Genomic DNA, 12,008 nt, shown 5'->3' on the forward strand with positions numbered 1-12,008 from the left:
GAAGCGGCCGCGGCTGAGCCTTCCGCAGAGGCGGTGAATGAAAGGCACTTCCAAAGCACGTCCTCACTGTCTGCTCTAAGCCCTGCAGCTAGCTAGCCCGCCTCGCGCCCCGCACCCTCCCCGCTTGCAGCTGGCAGCGATGGCAGGGGCCGTGGTAAACGGAGCTCAAGTAAGTGCCTGTGTCCGGCTCTCTGCAAAGCAGCAGCAGCACTAGCACTTCTGGTGGGTCTTTCTCGCCCCCCTTCTCTTTTGCAACACGTCTGTCTCCTGCTCTGTCTCCTCAGCGCATATTTATTCCTACCTGGCGAAAGCGCCTTGCCTGGGATTTGTCCCCCCACCCCCAAAAAGAGCGTCATCTCTTGATTTCTATGACCCCTCTTCACCTCGCACCACTCTTTCGTTTTTTAATAAAGATTTCCTTGTTACTGAGCGAATGGTCCCCTCCTCCTGGCTTGACCAGCTTCCTTCTGTGCTTTCCTGTGCCTGCGTCTGCGGGCTCCTCTCAGCGACTTGCAGCCCTAGGCACTTTCCTTCTCCCCCCTGCTCCTGGGCAGCTCGGCCCCGAAGGCAATGGGAAGCTGGGAGGGGAAGTATGCTTGGAAGATGAGCATGCTTGTAGGCCCCAGAGGGTAGTTTGTAACTGTTTTGAGTCCTTGTAGGCAATAATGCTTTGCTTGGGGGAAGGGAATGGCGCTTACTCTAGGGGAAAAAAGAAACCCAAACCCCATTGCTTCAGTCACTTCTTTAGCTGGGCATTATATCAGTTTGGGATGTATCAGAGCTTTTCTTAGCAGAATCACTCTGGTGAGCGGAGTTGCTATCTCTGCTGGAGACACTGGATGCTGGTGTCAGAGATGCTTATTTCTTTTATTTCTGCTCAGGCTCGAAAGAGCTACAATTCCCACTGATTTTTTTTTTTTACCGTAATTGTTGCACTTCCCCAATCAATATGTTTTGCAATTGATTTCTATTGGAAGCACTAGGCACGTGCTGCAAATTGAGAGGTGGATGTTGTTTGCCTGTTTGCATTAAACAGTTTTACTGTTTGCTTGAGGGGAGAAAGAGAGAAGTCTCCCTCTCTCACGTGCAGCTCTTGTGAAATGAAGACAGTGAATTGCTGCCTTTCAAATGGTTTTTCTGGCCACTTCTCCATACAGTGCAATAGTCTTCTAAAACATGATGAGTAACCATTCCAGGGTAGCTGTATGCTGTGCTGGCCCCTTTCTTGCTCTCAGGCTGAAGGCAGCCCTATATCTGTAGTACCATTCCCATGCTTCACAACTTTCTTCACAAATGTTGTTGTGCGGCCCAAGACAACGAAAAGGAAACACATAAGTGTTGCTCAGCATGCCTCAGATCTTTGATGCTGAAGTCATTTCAAACCACCCTTTTCTGTGCTCTTTGTCAAGCTTTGAATAGGATATTGCCTGGATAGCTTGGGGGTTTGGAATGAGTTTGTGTGGAGCTTTCCATCCAAGAGACAAGTGTGTTAATAATTAGGTTGTGGATTCACATTCTACCAAGTTGATGGTGCCTGAATATTATTGTCTGATGTTACTGGGGCCTCTGAAGTGAATTGTACTTGTTCCTAACAGAAGGAGGCCTGTTTTTTGTTGTTGCTTTGTTTCCATTGCGGTAATGAAATGACTCCTAACTTGCACCTCTGCTGAGATAAGATTCTGTTTCTCGTGTCACTAGTTTTAGTTTAATTAACTTCTCTGAGGCTAAGACAATTGATGCCAGGTGAGAATCTGTCCCTTATGTCTATACCTCAAAAACCAGACCAAACCAAAACAAAAAACCCACAACCATTCCTATGGGCCTGAAATGGATAGGTTCCTGTTGATTATGCTGAGAAGACTGAGTAACATTGATTTTTGAAGAGGTTAAATCTAACTGAAGAGCTGTGGATGAAGGGAGAAGGCTTGAACTATTATTACTTACTGTATGTACTATCTTACAAGTAGATACAGGATTTCACTTCCATGACTTTTTACAAGTATTAATTTTAAAGACTGAATGAAAATGAGGGGGAGGAGGAACAGATTAAAATTAATTATGGTTACTTCTAGGAAAGGAAATAATTACTTTTCATTATATAATATTCTGCTTTTGCTTAGAGTGGAGACTTTTTAAAGGCATAGAGGGCAGGAAGGAACCCTGTTCCTATTACTCCCCTATAGGACTTAAACACCCAGGTTTCCCATCTGTCTTTACGAATCTTCACTTCAGATCAGTTTCCCTACTGTTGGACCCCTGGCTTTATTTTAAGAACAGAAACAAAACCTTTTTTCCCCCCTCACAAGCTGATATTTATTTAAAAATGCTGGACTGATGCACCATGAGTGCTACTCTTTGCATGATAATGGCTTTACATGGAATTCCTTAATTATATACTTGTACGGAGCCTAGCAATAGCTGGTTGTGAGAACAATTAACTAACTGTGTAGCTGCCGTAGGAAATGGTTCCTGTGGTTGCTGTGGCATGCTATAGCATTGCTTGTAAGCTTTTTCCTTTGCCAGAGGCTGAATTTATCCCTTCTGAAGTCCAGTGGGTTCTTAATGTGGCCATGTGTCTTGTGGTTTGAAGCTTGCTGAGTCTGTAATTGGGTGTGCAAAATGTATTGTATCAAAATTTCTTGAATATCCCACTTTGGGAACATGCTGTATTAAATTAACAGTGCTGCATTGTGAATAGTGTTGCTACTTAAAACAGAAGTCACTGCAAAACCATGAAAGCCAGTCTATGTAAATTGGGTAATACTTTCTAACTCTGAATTTATGTAAGGAAAGAGGTAGATGTGAATCTGGGTAATGTCAAAATCTAAAACTTGTTTAAAAGAATATCATTTTTTTCTGGTTTTACTAATAGCTACAATGGTGTGAAATGTTCATCAGATACCATGTGACCTACCTAGTTCAGCACTTTATTTCAGGCTTACTAGAATTGGTCCAGGCCTTTTCAGAAGTTCATGTCATTTCATGTATGTCGTCTAACACGTGCCAGAGGGCAAGAGCTAGTGGTTACTATCAGGCTGGATAGGGCTTGAACTAGAAAATGGATATCTCCGTTTCTGCTTATCAATCCTGTGTGTACTCCAGTCCCCCTTGCTCTTGTTGAGCCTTGATAATCATACCTATGGAACTGTCCTGTTGATTAGGAAAAACCACTGAGGAATAAGTTATGTTCATAGGGGTGTCCTACTCTATCTAGGTATTTCAGTGGTGTCTGGAAACAATCACATTTTGGTTCCGGTGGCCTATGGAGGAGTTCAGGCTCAGGAGTTGTGGGTTGCTGAAGGGGCCAGCACTTAAAGGCTGATACTTGCTCTGAAGGAAGTCAGAGTAGTTGAAAATGGTACTTTATACACTTTTATAGTGTTAATTTGCATTGAGTTGGAAGTGTGTGTGTTGTGTTTATTTAAGTTCCCACTTTGCCCATAGTAGATTGACATTAAATATCAATGCTGATATCCTTTAGTTTGAAAAATGTGTTTTCTGCAAACATAACTGGTCTTTCCTTGTCAGAAGTTATGCTGCTTTGCAGTCACTGATGCTGTTTTGTGAAGAGGGTTGAGACAGCTGAAACAAGTGTGCATGTTTTCAGGTAGTGGGGGAAGGGAGAGTTCTCATTCAACTGGCAAGAATTCACATTTTTGTGGGTTTCCAACATCCAGTTCCCTTCCCTTCCTCCTCTCTCTGCTTTGTAAATACAAGCCAGTTGCCTTCACTCTTATGGTGGCATATAGTGAGACATTTGGCTGTCATGCTGTATGTGTGGAATTTCATACTTGTGAAAAGCTAGTGGAAACTAAATGTATGCTACAGTTGGTTCTTTTGAAGTTTTCCATGCACTGGACTAAATGTTTGTTCCAGTGTGTGGTGATGGTGCCACATTCTTTATTTGTGGAGCCTAAGTACCTGTGACTAGATGTTTTCCTAAACCAGTAGGTATACAGGTCAGAATTGCCCTTAATTTTCTTTTCCTTTCATTGGTCTCTTACGTAGGGGAAAGGGGAGAAAATAGACTAAGGATGCTGAACTCTTGAACATTCTTAACTTTTGCATAAAGACTGAGAGAGGCTCTTAAATTAACATCCCTACTTTTTATGTCATCATACCCAGTTGGGTAGCCACAAAACATTTAACTCAATGATTCAAAGTACTCTGCCTTTAGCGTTCTGTTTTCCATCACCTTTGAAAAGGAAGTTTTAGCTTGTCTTCTGGATTTGGAAACTTGAATTATAAGAGAGGTTCTGAGCAAGCTAAACTCTAAGTGACTTGTTTAAGAGTCTAAATAGAGAGAGAGGTAGTTAGCTAGTTGTGTTAGTGTGAAGTTAGGCAGAAAATTGGGTAGAGATGTACTTCATAGCCAAACTGAATCGGAGATGCATAAGCTTTCATGGGTTTGAGATAATGTCATCAGATGCTGTGATGAATGATGCATTGGATGAAGAGACCTTGGACTCGAGAATATCTGCAAGGATACACAATCCCAGCCTTCATTGAGGGCTATTTGCAAGGCACGCTGCTCAATGGAGGGTTGCCATTAATGGGTTCCACTCTAATGGGATGCAAGACCTCAGCATTTTTGCAGGCATGTAAGCACCCACAGAGAGTAATGAATTGCCCTATAGGACTTACTATTCTGCTTTTCAAATAATTTTTCATTTAATTAGATAGTTTAACGAAGAATTTTGTTGGGACAGTGGGATTGCCCTGGTGGGCCATGTGTTATATACCTGTGCTGTAAGGGCAGGTCCATGTCTTCTCCATACGGTGCCAGGGAATACCCCCATGAAGAACAGGATGCATGTTCTGAATGTTCTGTACCCCAGAGTAGATGTCCTGTAGCCATATTAGTAAGGCACAAGCATGGGAATAAGTAAAGCCAAATCAGCTTGCTTATTGGTGCATGTCCAACACTGCACTTAGGTAGCTACATTACATGTATAATGGGGTGGGCAGGTAGTGCCTCACTGTGGTGCTTCCTGGAGGAGTACAGAGATGCTCTGAATTTACCATGTGTTTCACCCCAGAAATGGTTATGTTTCAGTGGTGGATTGAGTGATTAATGTATTTGTGTGCGTCGTGTAAAGTACTCTGTAGTCCATGGGGATGAAAACCATTATACAAGTAAGATATATACTTGGAAAATGATATTGATTTTTTTTAAAAGAAGGTTTCCACTATTTCCAAGTCATTAGGATGTCAGCTATCCAACAAAAATTCTTTTCCTCTTCCTCATAGTTGTGAAAGGTAAGCGTGTTTGTTGGAAGCAGAATTGATTGGAAGAGCTGTGATGAAAGATGCCTCTTAGGAAGAAGAGGGAAGAAATTGCTGGACTGAACTTTGAACACCCTGTTTTTCATCTTGTGTATTCAAAGGGGAAAAAATATTTTACTGTAGTCAGCTTTCTCTTTCTCAGTGGAAGTTACTGAACAAGAATAAATGAATGGGGGTGCAATTTTATATTGTCTGATTGCCATCACTTTAAGACTGGATGAGACAAGGGGATGATTTGTGAAGGAAATACAATGGCAAGTTCTCTTGTAGGGTAGCTCATGTTTGGGAACACATGAGTCTCAAAACAACCTGAATGACTTGTTTGTTTGTTCCTTATCTGAATTTTGGATACACAGGCATTTTATAGGCTAGTAATAAAGTGGACTCAAACTTTTCTTGCTTAATATTAAAAATAGTGATGCAACTAAGTAATAAGTTGTCAGTAAGGACAGTTGTTGCACTGAAAAAGTTGGCTTTTATATTTTTCATAATTGTATTGATTTTTCTTTTTAGTGTTTTTTTCAGGCTCACCATTTCCTCAGTGCAAATAGCTTACTGGAGAAATAAGCTGGCATAGATATAGAATTCATTACAGTTTTTATTTCTCAATCCTGGCCTTAATTTCAGTAGAGATTCCTGGAAGACTCAAAACATGAATTGCAGTTTTTCAGTGTGTAGTAGAATAGATGAATGTCACTCTTGTGGAGCTATCTACCATTTCAACATGGCTGAGAGAAAAATCCTAATACATATTAAAACATTAAAAACTTCCAAAAGCATAGAGGTTATGTAAACTCTGAACTGGAGGCTGGGAACTGAAAGTCGAACACTTTTCTGATGTGGTCATACAAACATGCTTGTTTCCTTAATGCCCTTGGATGTTTTTGCTCAAAACTTTCTGCTCTATCTCTGTTATGTGGAAAGAGATAATACCAATCTCAACAGATGTTATAAGGACTCATTGTTTGTAGACTATTTTGAAAATATCTCACCTGAACTTTCAGAAGTGACTTTAAAACCTTGAATTTGGGAGCAACCTGGTACCTGACTTCCAAGTGACTCCAATGCCTGTCTTTCACCTGAAACTGGTACAGTTTTTTTAAAATGGCCCATTTTAGGGTGTCTTAAACTAGGCATCAAAAATCACTCTCTGCTTTTGAAAATGTAGGCCACTATTTCCAGTAGTGCTGATTGTTTAATGTTAAGTTACTGCATTCATAGTCATTTTAATAAATATATTTTCATCTGAAGTCAGAAAATCCCAATCCTATATACATGAGGCTATGAATGCAATAAATCAGGGGTGTCAGTCATCCAAGCCATTGGTTCAATTTGGCCTGCAGGGCTCCAGGAGGGGTGGGAATTATAGGGATGGGGCCCACTGCCAGATTCTGGTGTATGGGTCCCCTATGGGAGGGCATGTCAGCAGTGGATGGGTAAATGGTGGGTGTATTAATCCCAGTGGTTCTGTAATCCATGGCAGATAACACTTCTGCTGTGTACCTCGCTGCTGAAGGTAGGTCTAAATCCCATGTGCAAGGTTCCTCACTATCTGGCTGGCAAGGAGCCCCTCAGTCTGAATCTGGCCCAGGTACCCCTGCAATAAATAACTATTAAGAGAAGAGACTGATAGATTCCATACCATTGAAGCTTATGTGGTTTGAAAGGGTGTAGTGAAAGTTACTATGTTGTTTGCATTGCCATTGGATAAGTAAGTAAAAAGCTGTATGAAAGCTGCTAATTATCCTTTTTGTCTTATTCAATTCTCAGGTATCTTTTATTGGCCAAGACTGTGAAGAAATTCCCGAATTTATAGGAAGAAAATATGGGCATATGGCAAAAAGACTAGACCTTAGTTTCAACTTGCTAAGGTATGTGGTAAAAAAATGTTTGTAAGTACAGTATGGTATAGTATGGGTAGTATATTTGTATGATCTCCAAAAGAGAAATATTTTAACTTGCTGTATGCTGGTTTAGGGGAACAGTATGTCAAGACCTGTTAACAGTTACCAAATTATATGTTGCCACTGTTTAAGAATTCATGCATCTTGTGCATTCAAGGAGCATTCAAAATGCATTTTATGCACAAGGTTTGTCTCCTGTTCAGTTTTGGACGCACTTGGAAGAATAACAAACAGGTGAGTCTCAAAAACCTTTTGACATCAATCTAGATAATAGTTTTATTAGCTCTTTGCTGAAAAAGAAGAAAAATGTATCCATGGAGAAGAATTCCACAGAGAATGAGCCCAGTAGTGTTTCTTCCTTAACCATGTTACAGGTAAGTTTTGTGTTTCCCACCTCATCCTCCTTTAACTTTGTGGGATATTGTCTTTCAAAATGGGTAAGTGATATACTATCCGATGAATTCATTTTAGGCAGTGGGACTTGATCTATTAAAACTATCCTTATGAAGAGATCCTAAAGTAATTTTAAAACTGTCATTTTATTTTAATGTGTAGAATTCATAGGGCTTTTGATAGGACATGCTTGCTTTTAAACTACAGGGAATTTTACAGTAGTTTTGATAGAACCCTACCTAATTCATTCCTTATTAAGTATTTTTTATTGGGCTTTTGTATAAGGGTATATCTTTTTATTGTTGAATTTTTCAGTTTAATTGAAGGAGAAATGTCTTTGTATGCTAAAGAACTCTCTTCCATAGTTTTCAGTGAAGACTTTGTCATCTTGTTTCCATTGACTTCAGTGGGAGTAGGCCTTAAATATATTTGTAAAAATGAACAGTTCAAAGTAACTTGTTAGAATCTTGTTTTTCTAAGGTAAGTTTAAAACCAGCATTCTCTGATCCATTGTAAACTTTGAAGGCCTGATTCTGATATTGAATATGTAAGAGATAACAAAACAGAATGGGTAATAAATACTTTGAATTGTAACTACTGTTGACTCTTAAATTTGTAGCGCGCTACTGACTCTGAGGAGAACATTGTTCAGCCACATCATGGGCAGAAATCAGTGCTTCACTGACAGGGTGATATGCAATATCAGTAGCTTCTCTTCAAAGTGTTCTTAAAGGTGTATGTATTTGTGGACTTTTTAAAAATGTGAATGCATGTACTTTAAGAAGGACTATTTATGTGTTTGAACTTTAGGGGATCCTGAGAAACTTGGTTCTTTTTTAATTATGTCTGATTTGAAAAATAATACTTCTGAAAGTAGTTGAGAATAAACTGTATAGTACTATGCTTTCTATCTTACCTTAAAAATGGAGAAAGTGTGTGTGTGTAAACAAAAGAAAACCTCTGAACATATTGTCACTTGAATTTTTGCTCCTTCCTAGGCGGGAGACTGTTTTAGGCAGGAGGGAGTAAACAGATGGTAGGATGCTTTATGAAGAAAATGTGAGAAATCTGTACTCATTAGAGTAACTTATGTCATTTGACATGGGCCAATAATATTGTTTGCTCTTTTGCAGTGGATAGAATGAATGAAGGTGGACTAGTTAACTGTGAAAACAGTCTTCAAGGGAAAAAATCAGCTCAGGATGAGAAAGATAGTTGTAACTTGTTATAATTAAAACTAAGGACAGAAATGACAAGAGAAAGGATAAGGTTCCCTTGTTGCTTGTTTGAGCCATGGTAGAAATACAGTTAACATGCTGATATATCATATATCAAGTGTCCACAGTATTACTGCACATTGAAACCCTTGTATACTAGTGGTTAGAGTATGAGACAAGAAAATATGTTCACAGCATTTCCTAGGCTTAAGTGAGTGTGTATTTAGTAAGGGTGTCATGGGGCAGTGGTTGAAGTAGTTTTCAGCAGAGAAATATTCGTCATCCTCCTTGGACAAATGTCACTTGTGTTAAAACCTGACATTACTGTAGTGCAGAGAAGAATTTTATGCTTCATGATAGAAAACATATTAGTTACTGCAAGAAGCTTGTTTTGTCTCTTAACAGCCATTTTTGTGGAAGGAATGCAAGTTTCAAAGACTGTTGCTTGGTAGGGAGGATTAGGCTCGTCAGAAAAATTGGCCAGTTGATAGTTGTATAGAAAGGTATTGCTTCTGGTCAGGGGTTGAGAGGATTTCTGCATTGTGTTAACAGTTTAATTTTATTTCTGTCTTATAATACTGCACTTTAGTGTTGCATAGGGAAGCCTTTTGTTTCTGTATACAGATGTTTACATCAACAGTTCTAAGATCTCATTGGTCAAAACATGGATCTTAATCGCATTAAAAGGACGAAGGGGAATATTGATTGCAGAGGTGGCTAATATCCAAATGCTTGCATTTGGGGCATAAGCATTGTAGGACTGGGGGGAATGGGAAAGAAATTTCAGTGATTAAAAACAAGCAATCAAAATTAGTTGAATTTAACTAAACTCATAAATGAAATGGATAACGTGTATACTTCTAATGGTCCCATCTTACCTTAATTGATGTCAACAAAAGGTGGTCAGACCTAACTTTCAGAAGCGTGGAGCATCTCTCATCCCAGGTGGTACCAGTGAGATGCTGTAGATGGTTCATGTTCTTGACAACAAGGTCTTTCCTTGTACCTCGCTTGATTTTCTTGAGGCAACAATTTTTGCACAAGATACATTTTTACTGGACCAAATACATGGTTGAGATTAAATTTAGACAATAGGGGTGTGCGGAAAGGGCCATACTCAATTTGGATTCAGATTTGGCCTGAATCGGGGACAGTGATTTAATTAGCTGATTTGGATCACTGTCCCAATTTGATTCGGCTGAATATGAATCTGAAGATTCAATGCTGATTCATTTGGATGTAGACACAGCTTTAAATGTTTTTTCTACATGCCTTGAGGTACCAGGCACAGCTTGTGAATGTTGAGACGGTGGGGCGGATGGAGCATCCCATAGGAGCATGGGGGGACCCCTGCGTGCTCAGCGGCGAACCTGAAAGTGGACCGGAAGTATTTCTGGTCCACTTCTGGGTCTGCCACCGAGCGCACGGGGGGACCTACCTGATACCCTCCCAGGTCAGTGATCAGCTGTGGGGGGAAACCTGGGTACTGCCCTAGACCCAGGAGGCACTAGTTGGCGAGCCGGAGTGTGGGGGTCCCCCACGTGCTCCCCGGTGGACCTGAAAGTGGACTGGATGTGCTTCTGGTCCAATTTTGGGTGTGCTGGCCCCCCCTCCCCCCCATGCTCCTGTGGGATGCTCCATCCGCCCCACCAGCTCAGCATTCATGAGCTGCCTGGTACCTTGAGGTATGTAGAAAAAAAATTTAAAGCTGTGTCTATGGCTGAATCATCGATCCTGTGCATCCATAAGACGATTTATTCTTATAATTCAAAAGAACCCCATTAAAGGTAGAAGCGACGGGAAGTTCTGTGGCACCCTTGTAAGATTCTGTCTCATCCAGTCTGATATCCGGCCATAGAATTTCACCTGCTGAATTTCACCGCTTCCTGTGAGGTCTTTGAATATGGCTCGCTGGCCCACTGGGTGATAAAAAGTTCATGATCTGGCCCACATTCAAAAAGGTTGGGTACCCCTGGATTAAAGGATGTCCTGATTTGATTTGGATTTGGGCATTCGGCCACTGAATCAGGCCAAATCTCCGCTGAATCGAATCGGTGACCGAAGCTTTGCACAGCCCTATTAGACAAGCTTTTTGGTATCACAGTACCCTTTCCCAGGTGCCTGGGAAAGACTGTTCAAGACTGAAAGGAAGAGTACTGTGATAATCAAACGTGTTTATTTCTATCCAAACCTGGTGGTTGCTCTACAAAAATTCTTGCCCCTCATGTTTCCTGGTTCATCACAACTACAGTATCACTTACACACTGCCAAAACATGGTTGATTTTATGAATAATGCTCGCTCTTTCTTTATCTCAAGCAGAACATATTATTTGAGGTCTTGGCTCTAGCTTTTTTAGACATAGGAGCCGATTTTCTTGAGAAGTCAGCTGAGGTCCCTTTCCAAGGGAAAACACCAACTCAGGCTAAAGGCAGGGAATGATACCAGTTTTCTGGCAGTGTAGACCCAGTATTACACAAACATACTCTTAAAGATGACTCACTATGGTGTTTTGCACTGCTGAGTATCCTCAAGTATCATAGATTTCAGTAGGTGTTAGAGATGCTCAAGGGCATATTTAGTAAAAGTAATAGTGATTCACTTTTTGTGGATAACTTGTACTAGTCTTTTTTTTTTTTTTTTTTGGTCTTCAGTTAATCTAAAAATGCAGAAATGTGTGGGCATATATTAAGTTAACTAGCATGACTCTTTGATTGAAAAATGATGTATGTGGAGGGTGAAGCACTTCGTAGCTCTCTGCTTTACTAATCACTTTTTCAAACTTGATTTTTTTCCGAACATGAGGAGCACTTGGTTATATATTAATTCATATATACCAATTAATTTTGTAGAAAATATAACAGTAGGATTAGTAGATAAAAATGACACTGATTTTTGCTATTACAGTTAAAAAAAAAAACAAAACAAAACAAAAAACCCCCACATTTGCTTGGATTGCTTTTAAAGGTGGTTTTGTAGCAAAGATACTCCTTCTCCCCTCCCCACTCCATTAAATTACTAGTTAAACACTGTATTAACCCCTTCTGTTTGCTTCTTGAAAAGAGATGTGGGAGTAAGTTTTGTCAGTCATACTTATTGAGGGACAAGTAAGATGTTTGTCAATCACCTATCACTGCTGGCAAGTGGAAAAGATCTAGCAAAGGTTCCAAATTTAGTCATTTTGGTGAATATATTTTTTTAATTTCCCT

General features: G+C 40.1%; 1 protein-coding gene across 1 annotated transcript in view; it reads left to right on the top strand.

Moving 5' to 3' along the window:
* The first annotated feature begins 6 nt into the window (after positions 1–6).
* LRMDA (leucine rich melanocyte differentiation associated) overlaps positions 7–12,008 on the top strand; it is a 1,126,784-nt gene continuing 1,114,782 nt past the window's right edge. The window contains exons 1-2 of the mRNA XM_025212959.1: positions 7–169; positions 7,057–7,157. Of these exons, the coding sequence (XP_025068744.1) occupies positions 140–169; positions 7,057–7,157 (131 nt within the window). The 5' untranslated portion in view covers positions 7–139. The remainder of the gene's footprint in view (positions 170–7,056; positions 7,158–12,008) is intronic.

Source organism: Alligator sinensis, unplaced genomic scaffold, assembly GCF_000455745.1.
Source record: "Alligator sinensis unplaced genomic scaffold, ASM45574v1 scaffold109_1, whole genome shotgun sequence".
Taxonomy (NCBI): domain Eukaryota; kingdom Metazoa; phylum Chordata; order Crocodylia; family Alligatoridae; genus Alligator; species Alligator sinensis.